Source organism: Coregonus clupeaformis, chromosome 13 (assembly GCF_020615455.1).
Source record: "Coregonus clupeaformis isolate EN_2021a chromosome 13, ASM2061545v1, whole genome shotgun sequence".
NCBI lineage: Eukaryota > Metazoa > Chordata > Actinopteri > Salmoniformes > Salmonidae > Coregonus > Coregonus clupeaformis.
The window spans coordinates 8319140-8340681 of NC_059204.1; the positions used below are offsets into that span (position 1 = coordinate 8319140).

General features: G+C 43.0%; 1 protein-coding gene across 1 annotated transcript; it reads left to right on the forward strand.

Moving 5' to 3' along the window:
• Positions 1 to 4538: 4538 nt before the first annotated feature.
• vkorc1l1 (vitamin K epoxide reductase complex, subunit 1-like 1) lies at positions 4539 to 21403 on the forward strand. Its single transcript, XM_041893453.2, has 3 exons — positions 4539 to 4976; positions 14754 to 14863; positions 20436 to 21403. The coding sequence occupies exons 1-3, from the start codon at positions 4786 to 4788 to the stop codon at positions 20660 to 20662; spliced, it is 528 nt and encodes a 175-aa protein (XP_041749387.2). The 5' UTR covers positions 4539 to 4785; the 3' UTR covers positions 20663 to 21403.
• The last annotated feature ends 139 nt before the right edge of the window (positions 21404 to 21542 follow it).

The window sequence follows — 21542 nt, forward strand, 5'->3', positions numbered from 1 at the left end:
GATATTTGCACTGCCAGTGCCTCCAAATGTAGAAAGGGAAGAAAGCACGATTTAGCGAGGAACAATGTCTTACTGGGATTACATTCACATTTACATAATTTAGCAGAAGCTCTTATCCAGAGCGATTTACAAATTGGTGCATTCAATTTAGGATAGCCAGTGGGACAACCACCCTTTTTAGGGGGGGAAAAGGTAGAAATGAATGAGAAAGTGGAAAGACGGATAGAGAAAGTGATGAGGCTGAGAGAGGAGATGGAGAGTGAGGTGACTGTCTTACATTTGGGATTCATACCAAATTTCACAGTGATGGGGAGTAGTGAACTGTTGGTAGAGCATGGCGCTTGCAACGCCAGGGTTGTGGGTTCGATTCCCACGGGGGGCCAGTATGAAAATGTATGCACTCACTAACTGTAAGTCGCTCTGGATAAGAGCGTCTGCTAAATGACTAAAATGTAATGAACTACAGTATATGTATACTGAACAAAAATATAAACGCAACATGTAAAGTGTCAAAATTTTCCATACTCACAAAAAAGCTTATTTTTCACAAATTGTGTGCACAAATTTGTTTACATCCCTGTTAGTGAGCATTGCTCCTTTGCCAATATAATCCATCCACCTGACAGGTGTGGCATATCAAGAAGCTGATTAAACAACATGATCATTACACAGGTGCACCTTGTGCTGGGGACAATAAAAGGCCACTCTAAAATGTGCAGTTTTGTCACACAACACAATGCCATATATGTCTCAAGTTTTGAGGAAGCTTGGAATTGGCATGCTGACTGCAGGAATGTCCACCAGAGCTGTTGTCAAATAATTTAATGTTCATTTCTCTACCATAATGTCGTTTTAGAGAATTTGGCAGTATGTCCAACCGGCCTCATAACCACAGACCACATGCAACCAGCCAGCCCAGGACCTCCACATCCGGCTTCTTCACCTGCGGGATCGTCTGAGACCAGCCACCCGGACAGCTGAGAGAAACTGAGGAGTATTTCTGTCTGTCATAAAGCCCTTTTGTGGGGGGGGGGGAAAAACTCATTCAGATTGGCTGGGCCTGGCTCCCAAGTGGGTGGGCCTATGCCCTCCCAGGCCCAACCATGGTTGCGCCCCTGCCCAGTCATGTGAAATCCATAGATTAGGGGCATTATTTAAAAACTAATTAGGGTGATTTGAGTCACATCATACAGGTATTTCGATCAGATAAATGAGGGTCAACTTCAATCATCTCTCTTTAAAATCACCATCTCTTTATTTCTGCCTTTTAGTCACAATACAGTACATCTTACACTTTAAACCAAACAGTATCATAACAACATAAGAGTCCTAGAGAGGTCTACAACCATTAAAAACAAACTGTTCTTGCACACTGCTGTAACTGGAGACCACCCAGGTCTGGTTACAGGGGTGCAACATGTGGAATAGGAGTGCCCTCGAGACTAAATGCCAAGGTGTGTTTCCATGCAGGCCAGCATTGCAGGTAAAGTCACAGTCAACTCCGTTCACTGGGTCAGAAGGGTCAGGAAAGGCGAAAATACATATTTAGACCACGTTCCAGTTCAATCTTCAGTTAGGGTTCAGATCTGTATAGAAGGGAGATAATACATAAAGAATAATAAGTCCTTGTTCAAGTTCAACAATTAACAATAGTTACACCGATTTGTTATTGGGTATAAATGCTGTTAATCCAGAATGTCAAAAACTCCACCCAATGCATTTGACACGGTTCTTTGTTCGTCTTAAAATGGCAGCTGGACAAGTACAACAACAGCTCAGAGGGAGAAGGACATGAACAGACATGTTTATACGCAGCATTGTTCACACGAAAATTGGCACATTTTCATCACATTTTCCATATCTTTCATAGTTCTACAACATTACCTGAGACGAATTCCATCAAGATGAACTTTTGGTTCTCCTGCGTTTCAGTTCACTGTTTTGATATTTTTCGGCAATTTTTCTCTCGTGCCCAGCAGGGATATGGCGATTGGTGTTCAGTCCGATTTCTCTCTTGGTTCTACCTTTTCCACCCGCATGACATGAATATTCGGCTAGGTTGTAGTAATCATATTGGTCGTAGTGTGCTTCTTCGAAAAATGCAAATATTTCGATGTCTGTTGCCATAATTTTAGGAGAGGCAAATGTTGTTAGTACAGTACTCTAGTGAAGTCTATCAGCGGTGCAAAAGCTGAAGTAAACAGATGATGTCACTCACTGTTTATATGCATAACGTCACATGATCAAGAGACGACTCTGATTGGCCCATGTCAAGGTCCCTTCGTTTTACAAGGCTGCGTTCTCAGTTTTTCCCCCAGTGGGAAGCTGCTATTTACCTATTTACAGTATGTATTCGCTCTATGCGGGATCAACTCGATTCTTGAGAGGATGGTCAGGGGGCCGGAGCTTAATTACAAATAATTATTAGACTGCAAATTGACCGCAAGAAGCCCAAACAGATATAACATTTGACTAAAACAATCATTTCAAGCCTTGCTTACATTTGTATACCATCATATTGTAATGACCTGGCTAGATCATAAATTAACAAATGTCCAGACAGAGGATGGAGTTTACGAATTCCCGGTTTATTAACCGAACTCAACACAGTATAAAAACAACAGTGACCATCTCTTGTTAAGACAAGACGTAAGAGAGAGAACATTGGCTAAGCATGGTCTTAAACTTGCGATGCTCCACTCCCCTGAAAGCCTGTGACAGAGCAGAGGCTATGATACAGGTGGTTGTGCACTTGACGTGTAACTAAAGGGTTCAATGTAGCACGACAAGATCTGCTTATTGGTCAGTTAACCAATACTTATTTGCCTTCTTCACAATTTGCTTTGGGAGCTCGTACATAAGACATTACATTTTACATTTTAGTCATTTAGCAGACGCTCTTATCCAGAGCGACTTACATATATGAATACATATATATTTTTTTAATACTGGCCCCCCGTGGGAATCGAACCCACAACCCTGCCGTTGCTCTATCAACTGAGCTACATCCCTGCCGGCCATTCCCTCCCCTACCCTGGACGACACTGAGCCAATTGTGCGCCGCCCATGAGTCTCCCGGTCACGGCCGGCTGCGACAGAGCCTGGATTCGAACCAGGATCTAGTGGCACAGTTAGCACTGCGATGCAGTGCCTTAGACCACTGCGCCACTCAGGAGACTCAGAATGCAAAAAAAACAAACATTTATTTATTAACAGATGGGTCATAATAATGATGAAAAAATTATAGTAATGCCAGCAGAATAATTACAACAGAAAATATGAATATTTAAATATTAATATTGTAATTGTCAGACAGACTTCAAATGTATATAGAATGTATGCTGGAAGTAGAGGCCTAAGCATTGTCGGTCACTAGTTTACTCCAATTAGGGAAGGGGTGGTGGGGTTGGAAAGTAATAAAGGGAAATATATTTTTTTATGTGTATATATATATGTATATACATGTATTTATATGTATGTGTGTATGTATGTATGTATATGTGTATATATATTTGCGAGATAATTACATTGATGGAAGTTACAATCTATCTGCAATATTAAAGTTGATCTACCCTCTAAAAAAATATATAAAAAATAAAAAATGTTTGCCAGACAGACTTTACAATTTATACTGTATGCAAGGTAGGTAGTCACATGTTCCATTACTATTATAAACATCATAGCAAAGCAATAGTTACCACCTAAGCATTGCTGTATTGATCAATCAGTTTGAAATGTAATCTCTCCACCTGATGGCACAGGAGTGCTTCACGAAAGCTTGATGTCTATGGGTGCTCCTTACTCTTCACTCGAACCATCGAAGTCCATTTCCTTTCTTATATATACTTTCTGGCAAATCTCCTAATAGCTTTGACATTTCTAAACTGTCCGTTTCAACCATTTAAGGGAAATATGATCTCCTACCGTGCGTTTGTGAGTGAGAACACAATCCCAATACCGAGATACATGCAGTAAATCTACCATGATGACAATATGTCTATTGGCTGTAGACTGCTATCGGGGCCTACTGGTCAATGCGAGTCAAATCTAGACATGTACAGTAAACATATGACACTGTCCACTTTCACATTCCATGTGTATTGTATTTGCAAGACATTCTACTGCACTGTTGGAGCTAGTAACAAGCATTTCGCTGCACCCGCCAAAACACCTGCAAATCTGTGCACGTGACCAATAAACTTTTATTTGATTTGTAGAGACACATACTCCTATGTTTTACTCAGTATGTGTTTCATTAGAAATTATCTCAAACTCTAATATCTAACAGTACACGACTGAGACACTGAGAGGCAGTATGACCCAACTGCTAAAAACATTTTTTAAGCTATGTGCTACTCTTGCTCAGAGGCATGGGAGGATTGCCATACATGTTCATTTGAATTTATTTTTGTAATAGATTAGATTGGTCTCAGAGATCAAGGACATGGGGAGCGCCAGCTCTTAGATAGAGGTATAGTTTTATTATCATAGACCAACACTAAGTCTAGCTGACCAGCAATGTGATAAATACAGTCAAACTCTGTTACAGGTATGATATGGGAAAATGTTCACGCAAATTTTTTATATGTACACGAACATATTTTCCGTATTAGCACTTTGGCAGGCCCCTTGTACAGTAGACAAGGGGTGGCGAGACCATGACACTTTGGTGACACGCCCCTGCCCTGGTGGTGTGGGCGCGTCCTGACGCTTTTCCACGTCGCAGTTCTCGTTGTCCCCAATGGTAAGCGGTTGCGTGTACGACTCTAGCTAGGCCGGAGAAAGATGGCGGCGCCCGTCCTGCGAGTGTCCACCCCTCGATGGGAAAGAATAGCCAGGCTCCTTGTTTGCGTCTTGGGCATATTGTTGTCCTTATACGCCTTTCATGTGGAAACTGAAAAGTCTAGAGACTCGAATTATCGGGCCATGTGCGACGTGAGCGATTCTATCAGCTGTTCAAAAGTCTTCACCTCCAGGTAAATTTTGAATTCAACAGCGGCGCCGAGTACCAGCAGCGCTCTGAATGAGACTGGGCGGTTTTGTGGCATTGTGGGAACGGCTTTGCCAGCTGAACTGTCATTTTCTTCCCCGCATGCGCTCTTTTTTTTAGTACATTTGCAATTTCTGTAAAAACTGCAATGGTTTTCGCCAAAAAAAACGTACAAAAGTTACAATCAGAAGCTTGCTTACTATTGATAACAAACTTAGGCTGGCATGTTTTACTGTAGAAGCTAGTGTAGCTTTTTAGCCAAATTGCTAACGCTACTTATTCACCAGCCAGCAACTAACTAGCTAGCTACTAACTGGCTGTTTGTTTGCTAGATGCCAGGAAGTGGTGTTTTTTCATTTCAATGGATGCACATTTTACACACTTTGTTTTCCTCCAAACTTCATTATATTGTTAAATTAGCCAACTACCTAGCTAGCGAATACGGCGCCACCGCCGGCAGCAAACTATATTGGCTAGTTACTAAGCTAGCCTAGCTAGCTAGACGAAATCGGCGTAACCATTCAGCCAGTTTTGTGTAACTTGTCTAAACATGTGTGAATCAGCTGTCTAATCTAACGTTACCCATTAAATAAGTTGGATAGTACCTCAAGCACGTTTTCCAATATCTAAAACTGGTTTAAAAAGCCAAACGGCAATGTTAGAAACTATAGGCTACATTTGTATAGGACCATTAACTATATCAAATATGGCCCATTTTGTAAGGGGCCTTGGATTCCGTCAATAAGATTAGTTGAATTGTCAGCTGTAGCTCAGTTGGTAGAGCATGGCGCTTGCAACGCCAGGGTTGTGGGTTCGTTTCCCACGGGGGGGCCAGTATGAAAAAATGTATGCACTCATTAACTGTAAGTCGCTCTGGATAAAAGCGTCTGCTAAATGACTAAAATGTAATACGTCAATGACAATATGAACAACCTGTTCCTTTATATTGGGGAAATGCATATAATTGTATATTGACAAAGCTGAAGTCACATGACCTGTTTGGATTTCATCCTTAGTTCACTTGTCATGTGCCCTAGTCCACGTGATTTTAGGGTAGCTACAAGGGTTATATGAAATGCACACTCCTGTTTGATTTTTAAGGTGGATGGGCAATGTCAGGTCTCTGGGGGGGAATACAGGGAAGAGATATTTCAGACGTGGTGCTGGAGTCATGAGAACAACACGTGATGAGACCATCAGTTTCTCAACCACACACTGCCTCCCGAAGGCCATCATGATGCTTTGAATAGCAAAGAGAGAAAAGAGACTGGATGCTCTTGGTCTGTGTGGCATCTCTGAACTGTATACAGAGGAACCCATTTACATTTTAGTCATTTAGCAGACGCTCTTGGTAGAGCATGGTGTTTGCAACGCCAGGGTTGTGGGTTCGATTCCCGCAGGGGGCCAGTATGAAAAATAAATACAAATATGTATGTACTCACTAACTGTAAGTCGCTCTGGATAAGAGCGTCTGCTAAATGACTAAAATGTAAATGTAAGTTGTTCACACAAGAATTCAGCTGGACTGCTCCATGGTTGTATAGGCCTGGCCTTTCCAGCTGGCCTTCTGAATGGTTGTATACAGTGCATTCGGGAAGTATTCAGACCCCTTGACTTTTTCCACATTTTGTTACGTTACAGCCTTTTATTCTAAAATTGATTAAATTAATGTTTTCCCTCATCAATCTACACACAATACCCCATAATGACAAAGCGAAAACAGGTCTTTAGACATTTTTGCAAATGTATAAAAAATAAAAAACAGATACCTTATGTACATAAGTATTCAGACCCTTTGCTATGAGACTTGAAATTGAGCTCAACTTGATTGAAGTCCACCTGTTAAATTCAATTGATTGGACATGATTTGGAAAGGCACACACCTGTCTATATTATAATAATAATATGCCATTTAGCAGACGCTTTTATCCAAAGCGACTTACAGTCATGTGTGCATACATTTTTGTGTATGGGTGGTCCCGGGGATCGAACCCACTACCCTGGCGTTACAAGCGCCGTGCTCTACCAGCTGAGCTACAGAGGACCACATAAGGTCCCACAGTTGACAGTGCATGTCAGAGCAAAAACCAAGCCATGAGGTCAAAGGAATTGTCCGTAGAGCTCCGAGACAGGATTGTGCAGAGGCACAGATCTGTGGAAAGGTACCAAAACATTTCTGCAGCATTGAAGGTCCTCAAGAACACAGTGGCCTCCATCATTCTTAAATGGAAGAAGTTTGGAACCACCAAGACTCTTCCTAGAGCTGGCTGCCCGGCCAAACTGAGCAATCGGGGAGAAGGGCCTTGGTCAGGGAGGTGACCAAGAACCTGATGGTCACTCTGACAGAGCTCCAGAGTTCCTCTGTGGAGATGGGAGAACCTTCCAGAAGGACAACCATCTCTGCAGCACTCCACCAATCAGGCCTTTATGGTAGAGTAGCCAGACGGAAGCCACTCCTCAGTAAAAGGCACATGACAGCCCGCTTGGAGTTTGCCAAAAGGCACCTAAAGGACTTTCAGACCATGAGAAGCAAGATTTTCTGGTCTGATGAAACCAAGATTGAACTCTTTGGCCTGAATGCCAAGTGTCACGTCTGGAGGAAACCTGGCACCATCCCCACGGTGAAGCATGGTGGTGGCAGCATCATGCTCTGTGGATGTTTTTCAGCGGCAGGGATTGGGAGACTAGTCAGGATTGAGGGAATGATGAATGGAGCAACGTACAGCGAGATCCTTGATGATAACCTGCTACAGAGCACTCAGGACCTCAGACTGGAGCGAAAGTTCACCTTCCAACAGGACAACAACCCTAAGCACACAGCCAAGACAATGTAAGAGTGGCTTTGGGACAAGTCTCTGAATGTCCTTGAGTGGCCCAGCCAGAGCCCGGACTTGAAGCCGATCTGGAGAGACCTGAAAATAGCTGTGCAGCAACGCTCCCCATCCAACCTGACAGAGCTTGAGAGGATCTACAGAGAAGAATGGGAGAAATTCCCCACCGCTGGCCTTCTCATGGTTGTATAGGCCTACCCACGGAGGCAACACTGATAAAGCATGATGGCAAAATGAAAAACAAAACTTAAGTGCTGTGAGCTGGTGACACTCTGGCCCTAAAAGTAGTCCAAATAAACATTCCGTACTATATCTGTATTATTCTTTGCTGTTGACATTCAGAAACACTCTGGTTGAATTGGAGCCGGTAGGAAAGACACTCTGGTTGAATTGGAGTTGGTAGGAAAGACACTCTGGTTGAATTGGAGCCGGTAGGAAAGACGCTGGTTGAATTGGAGCCGGTAGGAAAGACACTCTGGTTGAATTGGAGCTGGTAGGAAAGACACTGGTTGAATTGGAGCCGGTAGGAAAGACACTGTGGTTGAATTGGAGCCGGTAGGAAAGACACTCTGGTTGAATTGGAGCCGGTAGGAAAGACACTCTGGTTGAATTGGAGCCGGTAGGAAAGACACTCTGGTTGAATTGGAGCCGGTAGGAAAGACACTGGTTGAATTGGAGCCGGTAGGAAAGACACTGGTTGAATTGGAGCCGGTAGGAAAGACACTGGTTGAATTGGAGCCGGTAGGAAAGACACTCTGGTTGAATTGGAGCCGGTAGGAAAGACACTCTGGTTGAATTGGAGCCGGTAGGAAAGACACTCTGGTTGAATTGGAGCCGGTAGGAAAGACACTCTGGTTGAATTGGAGCCGGTAGGAAAGACACTCTGGTTGAATTGGAGCCGGTAGGAAAGACACTCTGGTTGAATTGGAGCCGGTAGGAAAGACACTGGTTGAATTGGAGCCGGTAGGAAAGACGCTGGTTGAATTGGAGCCGGTAGGAAAGACGCTGGTTGAATTGGAGCCGGTAGGAAAGACACTCTGGTTGAATTGGAGCTGGTAGGAAAGACACTGGTTGAATTGGAGCCGGTAGGAAAGACACTGTGGTTGAATTGGAGCCGGTAGGAAAGACACTCTGGTTGAATTGGAGCCGGTAGGAAAGACACTGGTTGAATTGGAGCCGGTAGGAAAGACACTGGTTGAATTGGAGCCGGTAGGAAAGACACTCTGGTTGAATTGGAGCCGGTAGGAAAGACACTCTGGTTGAATTGGAGCCGGTAGGAAAGACACTCTGGTTGAATTGGAGCCGGTAGGAAAGACACTCTGGTTGAATTGGAGCCGGTAGGAAAGACACTCTGGTTGAATTGGAGCCGTAGGAAAGACACTCTGGTTGAATTGGAGCCGGTAGGAAAGACACTGGTTGAATTGGAGCCGGTAGGAAAGACACTGGTTGAATTGGAGCCGGTAGGAAAGACACTGGTTGAATTGGAGCCGGTAGGAAAGACACTGGTTGAATTGGAGCCGGTAGGAAAGACACTCTGGTTGAATTGGAGCCGGTAGGAAAGACACTGGTTGAATTGGAGCCGGTAGGAAATAAATGGGTCACATCTCTCTTGTTTACTGTTACAGGGATGTTGACGTTGTCATGAACTTATTGACTGTTACAGACCTCTTGATGAGCTATTGGGTAAAAGTGCGGTCTATGCAGTAGTGATGTTTATCTTGTAAAATTAGTGTGCATTTCGACCTCCCGGGTGGCGCAGCGGTCTAAGGCACTGTATCGCAGTGCTAGAGGCGTTACTACAGACCCGGGTTCATTCCCGGGCTGTGCCACAACCGACCGTGGCCGGGAGTCCCATAGGACGGCGCACAATTGGCCCAAAGTCATCCGGGTTAGGGGAGGGTTTGGCCGGTGGGGCTTTACTTGGCTCATCGCGCTCTAGCGATTCCTTGTGGCGGGCCGGGTGCCTGCAGGCTGACCCCGGTCGCCAGTTGAACAGTTGTTTCCTCCGACACATTGGTGCGGCTGGCTTCCGGGTTAAGCTGGCGGGTGTTAAGGAGCGCGGTTAGGCGGGTCATGTTTCGGAGGACGCACGACTCCACCTTCGCCTCTCCCAAGCCCGTTGGCCAGTTACAGCGATGAGACAAGATCAAAAAAGGGGGTAAAATACAAAAAATAAAATAATTCTATGTGCATTTCGTTACCCTCTTGCCAGAAACAGTCAACCCTGTCATTTTTCGAGTGAAACATTTTGGAGTCAGTTTACCTTGAAGTCTGCTGTCTGAAGGCTGGTTTGCCAGTTCAGGGCTTCCCTCTGAAGACGTGTAACCAGGACCAGTGCTTGTTGCGTCACTCAGGACTTCCAACGTACTTGGTTATCTTTCTTCTCTGTCATTTCCACTAACCAAGGAAACAGTGTGTTCAGTGAATGCCTGCTTTTTACTTTTATGGTTATAACTAGTAAATTACACCGTTTAGGCGACCTATTACACTGCCTTATCAGAATATAAGTTAGTATTGTAGACCCGTTTTATCATTTATAGTTGTAACTTTTAATTGACACCGTTTACGCTACCTAGCTATCACCTTATCAGAATCTAGACCAATAATACGCTACCTAGCTATCACCTTATCAGAATCTAGACCAATAATACGCTACCTAGCTATCACCTTATCAGAATCTAGACCAATAATACGCTACCTAGCTATCACCTTATCAGAATCTAGACCAATAATACGCTACCTAGCTATCACCTTATCAGAATCTAGACCAATAATACGCTACCTAGCTATCACCTTATCAGAATCTAGACCAATAATACGCTACCTAGCTATCACCTTATCAGAATCTAGACCAGGGGTGTCAAACGTCCGGCCCGCGGGCCGGATCAGGCCCGCAAACGGGTTTAATCCGGCCCACGAGATGATTTTGACAAAAAAAAGAAAAGAAAAAAAAGAGTACAAAATTTGTAAAGTATAAAAATGCGCTGCAATTTTTCTATAAAATAAACTGCTGTTCCAATTGCGTCCACTGGATGGCGCAATAGCAATTGTGTTAAGCAAGCAAACTGTTTATACCGGGGCAGAGCAAGTAGGTCAAGCACGTGCAGCCAATGAGCTACTTTGTTTTGCCCGCAATATTTATTATGGCTTCTACTTTTAACATTATGTGCTTTGGCACCCTCATTGCCCCAATATGTCTCTGTCAAAAAAGAGAAAAGTGGACGCAGAGTGCAGAGTGTTCCAAGAAAAATTGTCATCCTATTTATTCACGGAATTGAATGGAAAGCTGTATGTTTGGTGTGTTCAGAGCATGTTGCAGTGCTGAAAGAATATAACCTTCGTCGCCACTATGTGTCTTCATGCCGACAAATATGACAACTTTCAAGGACAGCGGAGATGAGAGAAGGTGAATGAACTGTTGGCGGGTCTGAAGAAACAGCAGTCTGTGTTTACTCACAGCCGAGACATCAGTGACGCTGCAGTGAAAGCTAGCTACCTCATTGCTAATGAAATCGCAGTGGCTTCAAAACCATTTAGTGAGGGTGAATTTGTAAAAACATGCATGATGAAGGCAGCGGAGATTGTGTGCCCTGAAAAGCGTCAGGCTTTTGTAAATATCAGCCTGACAAGAAACACAGTTGCAGACAGGATTTCCGATCTTTCAGTGGATTTGGACAGCCAGTTGAAGCAAAAAAGTAAAGTCATTCATTGCGTTTTCGGTTGCAATTGATGAAAGCACGGACATTACAGATGTTGCACAACTGGCCATTTTCATCCGCGGAGTTGATGACACATTGACCGTCACCGAGGAGTTCGTGGAGTTGGTGCCGATGACAGATACAACGACAGCAGCTGATATTTTTACCGCACTCGTCGGCGCGCTGGACAGGGTCGGAGTGGACTGGTCCCGCGCTGTCAGCCTGGCTACAGATGGTGCGCCCTCAATGATCGGGAAAAAAGCAGGCGTTGTGACAAAGTTCAGAGAGAAAGTGCAATCTGCAAATGGTGGATGTGATTTTTGACTTTTCACTGTATTTTGCACCAGGAGGCTTTGTGTTGCAAGTCATTAAAGATGGATAACGTCATGAAGGTGGTCATCCAAACTGTTAATTTCATCCGATCCAGAAGCCTGAATCACCGTCAGTTTGACAGCCTTCTCAGAGAGAAAGACCACATCTATGGCCTGCCATACCACACTGAGGTAAGATGGTTAAGCTGAGGTGCTGTGCGGAGGCGTTTCTTTGATTTACGAGAAGAAATTGAACAGTTCATGGAAGAAAAGGGCAAACCAGTGTTAGAATTTCATTCCGCAGAATGGATGCAGGACCTAGCATTTATGGTGGATGTTACAGAGCACCTGAATAACTTGAACAAACATCTGCAAGGGCGCAACAAAGTTGTCACGCAGTATTATGACAGCATACGTTCTTTCAAGTTGAAGCTGTCATTGTGGGAGACGCAACTTGCCGGTGGTGATGCAGCTCACTTCCCCTGTCTGAAAAATGTGTGCGCGACCCAACATGTGGCAGACATGAAGCGGTTCAAAGATAAAATAACGGGACTGTTACGGGAGTTTGAGCAACGCTTTCAGATTTATGTTTATATGTTTTTATGTTGTGCTATTGTTTTTAATTGATTTTATTTTATTTGTATATTTAACCTATTCTTGACTCTGTGGTTCTTGCACTTGTTTGGGGAACAGGATCTCATTATTCTTATCTACATTTCTGCCTGAGAAATGACACCCTGATATAGTTCTGTGATATACTTCTGTGAATCACTGAGGCATTGTGTGTTTGTGTGTTCTTTGTCCTCAGAACTTTCAAATAACTTGAGGTGTTTTATGATTAATAGTGATGTTGTGCTTTTGGACACTGTCCTCAGGCTCCAGCTTTATGTTTATATGTTTTTATGTTGTGCTATTGTTTTTAATTGTTTTTATTTTATTTGTATATTTAACCTATTCTTGACTCTGTGGTTCTTGCACTTGTTTGGGGAACAGGATGTCATTATTTTTATCTACATTTCTGCCTGAGAAATGACACCCTGATATAGTTCTGTGATCTGTGAAACAGTTCTGTTAATCACTGAGGCATTGTGTGTTTGTGTGTTCTTTTTCTTTAGAATTTTCAAATAAACTTGACGTGTTTTATGATTAATAGTGATGTTGTGCTTGTACTATTTTGGACACACTGTCCTCAGGCTCCAGCTTTATGTTGTATGTTGATCGTATTAAAACAAAGAAAACAATCTGAAGTTGTTGTTTTTAAGTTATATATACCATGATTTTTCCAGTCCGGCCCACTTGGGAATAGATTTTCCTCCATGTGGCCCCTGAGCTAAAATGAGTTTGACACCCCTGATCTAGACCAATAATACGCTACCTAGCTATCACCTTATCAGAATCTAGACCAATAATACGCTACCTAGCTATCACCTTATCAGAATCTAGACCAATAATACGCTACCTAGCTATCACCTTATCAGAATCTAGACCAATAATACGCTACCTAGCTATCACCTTATCAGAATCTAGACCAATAATCGCTACCTAGCTATCACCTTATCAGAATCTAGACCAATAATACGCTACCTAGCTATCACCTTATCAGAATCTAGACCAATAATACGCTACCTAGCTATCACCTTATCAGAATCTAGACCAATAATACGCTACCTAGCTATCACCTTATCAGAATCTAGACCAATAATACGCTACCTAGCGATCACCTTATCAGAATCTAGACCAATAATACGCTACCTAGCTATCACCTTATCAGAATCTAGACCAATAATACGCTACCTAGCTATCACCTTATCAGAATCTAGACCAATAATACGCTACCTAGCTATCACCTTATCAGAATCTAGACCAATAATACGCTACCTAGCTATCACCTTATCAGAATCTAGACCAATAATACGCTACCTAGCTATCACCTTATCAGAATCTAGACCAATAATACGCTACCTAGCTATCACCTTATCAGAATCTAGACCAATAATACGCTACCTAGCTATCACCTTATCAGAATCTAGACCAATAATACGCTACCTAGCTATCACCTTATCAGAATCTAGACCAATAATACGCTACCTAGCTATCACCTTATCAGAATCTAGACCAATATACGCTACCTAGCTATCACCTTATCAGAATCTAGACCAATAATACGCTACCTAGCTATCACCTTATCAGAATCTAGACCAATAATACGCTACCTAGCTATCACCTTATCAGAATCTAGACCAATAATACGCTACCTAGCTATCACCTTATCAGAATCTAGACCAATAATACGCTACCTAGCTATCACCTTATCAGAATCTAGACCAATAATACGCTACCTAGCTATCACCTTATCAGAATCTAGACCAATAATACGCTACCTAGCTATCACCTTATCAGAATCTAGACCAATAATACGCTACCTAGCTATCACCTTATCAGAATCTAGACCAATAATACGCTACCTAGCTATCACCTTATCAGAATCTAGACCAATAATACGCTACCTAGCTATCACCTTATCAGAATCTAGACCAATAATACGCTACCTAGCTATCACCTTATCAGAATCTAGACCAATAATACGCTACCTAGCTATCACCTTATCAGAATCTAGACCAATAATACGCTACCTAGCTATCACCTTATCAGAATCTAGACCAATAATACGCTACCTAGCTACCACCTTATCAGAATCTAGACCAATAATACGCTACCTAGCTATCACCTTATCAGAATCTAGACCAATAATACGCTACCTAGCTACCACCTTATCAGAATCTAGACCAATAATAGCTGGAGCTCCTTGGACATTTGTTTTTCGGGGTAATTAAATGTACTTTATATTTATCACTGCAATTCATCAACATTACGATTACCAACAAATGTCCATTTGTTTCTTCCAATTTCTCTCCCTGTGTAGGTGGGGTCGAGGATTTGGACTGTTGGGCTCGATCTTCGGAAACGACAGTGCAATGAACCAGCCAAACAGTGTCTACGGAATTGTATTTTATGTCTTTCAACTGTTACTAGGTAAGACTTTGTTTCCACAACCACAGGCTCATGCTATTCAAAGTATGGAGAGATTTTAGGTGGAGAAACAGATTTTTTTTCTGGATCAAAAGGGGGCACGGTCATCAACGCGGCTTAATTTCAGAGAACATTTTAGAGGCCCCCATCCTGACGGTGTAGAGACATTTTAGCATTTTAAGCCAATTTCCTGCTATTTTACAAATTTCTCTGTCGAGCTGAGAGAAAATGTTGCAGTTTTAAAGCAAATATCCTGCGATTCTACATTCTGCCATGGAGATGAGAGAATTTTGCAGTTTGCCAAATAAATGCATTTTAGGGGTGGTATAACTTTTCAGTGTAAACTTAAATGACCAAAACCAGTTATAAAGTATGTAAAAAAAGATATTTGACCTATATATTTTTATACTATTAGATCATCTTTAAGAACTTATAAAAACTAGACAGTCAGGGAGAATCAAAAATTTAAAAAAATTATTAACATGGGGCCCCCCCCATTTGATTTGAGTCACTCAGATAGCATAAGAACATGACGTAAGCCATGGTAAAATGTGTAGAATTGCAGGAAATTGGCTTTAAAACAGCTACATTTTTGTCTCTGCGGCCAAGAGGAGGGCCTTTAAAAACATTGGTCGTAGACTGCGCCATTGGCTACGCCCACTACCACGCTAACTTTGCCACCGCTGCCTGTAAAAATCAGAGGGGAAACATTGACTGAACTTCGGGGCCTGGGGCATACTGACTGGTCTACAGAAACTGGGTCCATCTGACTGGTCTATGGTGCCTGGGGCCTACTAACTGACTAGTCTACGGGGCCTGGGGCCTACTAACTGACTGGTCTACGGGGCCTGGGGCCTACTAACTGACTGGTCTACGGGGCCTGGGGCCTACTAACTGACTGGCCTACTAACTGACTGGTCTACGGGGCCTGGGGCCTACTAACTGACTGGCCTACTAACTGACTGGTCTACGGGGCCTGGGGCCTACTAACTGACTAGTCTACGGGGCCTGGGGCCTACTAACTGACTGGTCTACGGGGCCTGGGGCCTACTAACTGACTGGTCTACGGGGCCTGGGGCCTACTAACTGACTAGTCTACGGGGCCTGGGGCCTACTAACTGACTGGTCTACGGGGCCTGGGGCCTACTAACTGACTGGTCTACGGGGCCTGGGGCCTACTAACTGACTAGTCTACGGGGCCTGGGGCCTACTAACTGACTAGTCTACGGGGCCTGGGGCCTACTAACTGACTGGTCTACGGGGCCTGGGGCCTACTGACTGACTGGTCTACGGGGCCTGGGGCCTACTAACTGACTGGTCTACGGGGCCTGGGGCCTACTAACTGACTAGTCTACGGGGCCTGGGGCCTACTAACTGACTGGTCTACGGGGCCTGGGGCCTACTAACTGACTGGTCTACGGGGCCTACTGACTGACTGGTCTACGGGGCCTGGGGCCTACTAACTGACTGGTCTACGGGGCCTGGGGCCTACTAACTGACTGGTCTACGGGGCCTGGGGCCTACTAACTGACTGGTCTACGGGGCCTGGGGCCTACTAACTGACTGGTCTACGGGGCCTGGGGCCTACTAACTGACTGGTCTACGGGGCCTGGGGCCTACTGACTAACTGGTCTACGGGGCCTGGGGCCTACTGACTGACTGGTCTACGGGGCCTGGGGCCTACTAACTGCTTTGCCACCTGGTGCTGTGCTGCCTCAGAACAAGAGGCCCTTTAACCCAGTTTAATACAACGCTGATTTGACTAACACAACAGTGGTGAGTGAAACTTACTGTGAGGCAGTGTGGTTAGATTGAACATGTCTATACAGTGCATTCGGAAAGTATTCAGACCCCTTCACTTTTTCCACATTTTGTTACGTTAGTCTTATTCTAAAATTGATATAATTAATTTTTTTCCTCATCAATCTACACACAATACCCCATAATGACAAAGCAAAAACAGGTTGCAAATGTATTAAAAATAAAAAACAGAAATACCTTATTTACGTAAGTATTCAGACCCTTTGCTATGAGACTCGAAATTTAGCTCAGGTGCATCCTGTTTCCATTGATCATCCTAGGGATGTTTCTACAACTTGAATGGAGTCCACATGTGGTAAATTCAATTGATTGGACATTATTTGGTTTCTGTTGCTCCAAATTCTTGTGACTTGTTTAACACATGACATTAGAATTTCCCCTGTTAACTAAAAACCGATAGCTTTAACCTCATCCTGTAGCATTCCTGCCCCTTGTACAGTATGGTACGGTATGGTATGGTATGGTATAGTATGGTACGGTATGGTACGGTATAGTATGGTATGGTATGGTATGGTACAGTATAGTATGGTATAGTATAGTATGGTATGGTACGGTATAGTATGGTACAGTATAGTATGGTACGGTACAGTATGGTACGGTACAGTATGGTACGGTATAGTATGGTACGGTACAGTATGGTACGGTATAGTATGGTACGGTATAGTATGATATAGTATGGTATGGTACAGTATAGTACGGTATAGTATGGTACGGTATGGTATGGTATGGTACGGTATGGTATGGTATGGTATAGTATGGTATGGTACGGTATAGTATGGTACAGTATAGTATGGTACGGTACAGTATGATACGGTATAGTATGGTATGGTATGGTATAGTATGGTATAGTATGGTATGGTACGGTATAGTATGGTACAGTATAGTATGGTACGGTACAGTATGATACGGTATAGTATGGTACGGTATAGTATGGTACGGTATAGTATGGTATGGTATGGTACAGTATAGTATAGTATGGTATAGTATGGTATGGTACGGTATAGTATGGTATGGTACGGTATAGTATGGTACGGTACAGTATGGTATGGTATGGTATAGTATGGTATAGTATGGTATGGTACGGTATAGTATGGTACAGTATAGTATGGTACAGTATGGTATAGTATGGTACGGTATAGTATAGTATAGTATGGTACGGTATAGTATGGTATGGTACGTTACGGTACAGTGTGGTATGGTACGGTATAGTATGGTATAGTATAGTATGGTATAGTATAGTACAGTATGGTACAGTATGGTATGGTACGGTACAGTATGGTACGGTATAGTATAGTATGGTATAGTATAGTATGGTATAGTATAGTATGGTATAGTATGGTATAGTATAGTATGGTACGGTATGGTACGGTATAGTATAGTATGGTACGGTATAGTATGGTACGGTATAGTATGGTACGGTATAGTATGGTACGGTATAGTATGGTATGGTACGGTATAGTTTGGTACGGTATAGTATGGTACGGTATGGTATATTATGGTACAGTATAGTATGGTACGGTATAGTATGGTATGGTACGGTATGGTATAGTATGGTACGGTATAGTATGGTACGGTATAGTATGGTACGGTACGGTACGGTATGGTATGGTACGGTATGGTATAGTATGGTATGGTATAGTATAGTATGGTATAGTATGGTATGGTACGGTATAGTATGGTATGGTACAGTATGGTACGGTATGGTATAGTATGGTATGGTATAGTATAGTATGGTATAGTATGGTATGGTATAGTATAGTATGGTATAGTATGGTATAGTATGGTATGGTATGGTATAGTATGGTATGGTATAGTATGGTATGGTATGGTATGGTATGGTACGGTATAGTATGGTACAGTATAATATGGTACAGTATGGTACAGTATGGTATGGTACGGGATAGTATAGTATGGTACGGTATAGTATGGTACGGTATAGTATGGTACGGTACGGTATAGTATGGTATGGTATGGTATAGTATAGTATGGTATAGTATGGTATGGTATGGTATAGTATAGTATGGTATAGTATGGTATAGTATGGTACGGTACGGTATAGTATGGTATAGTATAGTATGGTATAGTATGGTACGGTACGGTATGGTACAGTATTTGTGAGAACTATGTTGGTCCCTGTCACCTCTAATGTAATTTCAGCACTATGAATAGAAGCCTGATCCAGAACCAGAAGGTGTCTGTTTAGAACGTCCTCTACACTAGAACACCTGTCCTCCTCCTTCCTCTAACGTGGTTCCTGTGTCCTCTACACTAGAACACCTGTCCTCCTCCTTCCTCTAACGACGTTCCTGTGTCCTGTCATTCATCTAGCTCACTGGTTCATTGTCTTAAGCAGATCTGGGTTCAAACACTATTTGCTGCCATTTTGCTGGGCTTGATTTAGCTTGCCTGGCTTAATCGCCCAATAGAAGAGTCCCCAAACTGCAAACTCCTCCCATGTGGCACTACAGGCAGGCTAGAGCAAACGCATGAAAGTATTTGAAAGATTTTCAAATAGTATTTTGAACCCAGGTCTGGTCTTAAGATGTCCATCTCTTCAGCTGAAGGGTGCAGCCAGAGATTTGTGGTGGTCAGTGGTTACTCACTAGAGCTAGCTTACAATGAGGGGCCTATGGGCTGCATAGCACAGACGCCACCACTAATGGGTGATGGGTCACCTGACGGATGAGTCCCAAATGGCACCCTATTCCCTATATAGTGTACTACTTTTGACCAGAGTCCAATGGGCCCTGATCAAAAGGAATGCACTATATAGGGAGTAGAGTCCAATGGGCCCTGATCAAAAGGAATGCACTATATAGGGAGTAGAGTCCAATGGGCCCTGATCAAAAGTAGTGCACTATATAGGGAGTAGAGTCCAATGGGCCCTGATCAAAAGTAGTGCACTATATAGGGAGTAGAGTCCAATGGGCCCTGATCAAAAGTAGTGCACTATATAGGGAGTAGAGTCCAATGGGCCCTGATCAAAAGTAGTGCACTATATAGGGAGTAGAGTCCAATGGGCCCTGATCAAAAGTAGTGCACTATATAGGGAGTAGAGTCCAATGGGCCCTGATCAAAAGTAGTGCACTATATAGGGAGTAGAGTCCAATGGGCCCTGATCAAAAGTAGTGCACTATATAGGAGTAGAGTCCAATGGGCCCTGATCAAAAGTAGTGCACTATATAGGGAGTAGAGTCCAATGGGCCCTGATCAAAAGTAGTGCACTATATAGGGAGTAGAGTCCAATGGGCCCTGATCAAAAGTAGTGCACTATATAGGGAGTAGAGTCCAATGGGCCCTGATCAAAAGTAGTGCACTATATAGGGAGTAGGCTGCCATTTGGGACGCATTGTCTATCTGAAAAACTCTTATCCCTCCGAGACCCTTGTTACTTTCAACAGCTGGGGGCTCAGATTTAAAGGTCAGAAAGATGGCCAGGTGTCCAATCTCTGTATTTATACTTGTGATCGTCAAGCATGACAAATAGGTAAATATGTCAGTTAAGTGCCAAGCCTTAAAGGTCACCTGAGGAGGGCACAGAACGTATTCCTCCCTGATTATTACAAGGTCCAGGCATTTGATGACCACCATTTTATCCAATACTCTTGCTTTGGTCTTTTTCAACGTAGTAGTGTTTGTCAAAGTGATTTATATTTCTTCACTGCTAGCCTCGCTCGGCATATCTTACTTGCTTATTTGTACACGTCATGTCAGTAGCCTAAGTCCCTGCTCTCTCTCCTCTGGTTGGTTACAGGAATCACCGTGAGTGCGATGGCTGCCCTGATCCTCATGACGACGTCCATCCTATCGGTGATGGGCTCTCTCTACCTGGGCTACATCCTCTACTTTGTCCTCAAGGACTTCTGCGTCATCTGTATCACCACATATGCACTGAACTTCATTCTCTTTATACTCAACTACAAGCGACTGGTTTACTTGAACGAGGCCTGGAAGCAGCAGCTTCCGGTCAAACAGGACTAAGATGGGGGTGGAAAATACAGTACGTGGAAAATATAACAACAACAAAAATGTAATGTGACCTCTTGAACAGAACATTTTGACTTGCCACCAGGAGACCTTGCTTCCAAAACAATGTTTATTCTGCTGTGTGTTATTAAAAAAAAAACAAGAAGACGACCAAAAAAACTAAAACATGTCCGGGCGAGACATCTCAAGTTCATTGTTGCAGAAATTATGGAAGGATTTTAAAACGGGGAAAAAAAATCTCTTCAATTTTTTTTATTTGTGTTTTTATTTATGCTCCCCTTACACATAATAAGCAAGCAGGAACGCAAAGGCAGAATATCCAGTCTTCACTGTGAACGATGAGAGGACGGGACACCCCTCTTGAACAAAAAGGACCAGAACATGGAAGAAAACTGGGACTTTTTTAAAAGGCCTATACTTGAAATAGATAGGAACGACCTGTTCCTGCACACCTGGACCGGCTCCGGAGGCTAGCTGCAACGTTACTACGACCTGAGCGGAACTGAATAATGGGTCAGAATACAAAATGCATGATCGTGGGGATTATAATCGTACAGTTGGCAGCATAGCTAGGATTCCATGAGGATAGCGAAACGGTTAAAACTCAACACCATACAGAATCGTGTTTTTTTTTTAGTTTTTTTTTTACGTTTACACTTTACAGCAAGTTTGTTTTGTCTTTTGATAGGACCACTAATATTAAACACGGGCGAATGTGAGAAACTGTGTAAATCAGACAGTTGTTTCTTTTTGTCTTTTTTTTTTATTCTGTAAATAGCTGCTGAGCAATATTCCAGGTTAGATTGTGGTTGACATAGACTTTAAGTTAAAAAAATATATATTAACATGTTAGAAATAAATCACAAAATGAGGA

What these genes read in the sequence shown, in the direction of transcription:
- vkorc1l1 (XM_041893453.2), top strand. Translation starts at nt 4,786, where the DNA reads ATGGCGGCGCCCGTCCTGCGAGTGTCCACCCCTCGATGGGAAAGAATA. An exon ending in TCAAAAGTCTTCACCTCCAG is followed by an intron (nt 4,977 to 14,753) that starts GTAAATTTTGAA and finishes CTCCCTGTGTAG; the next exon opens with GTGGGGTCGAGGATTTGGAC. An exon ending in TGTCTTTCAACTGTTACTAG is followed by an intron (nt 14,864 to 20,435) that starts GTAAGACTTTGT and finishes GGTTGGTTACAG; the next exon opens with GAATCACCGTGAGTGCGATG.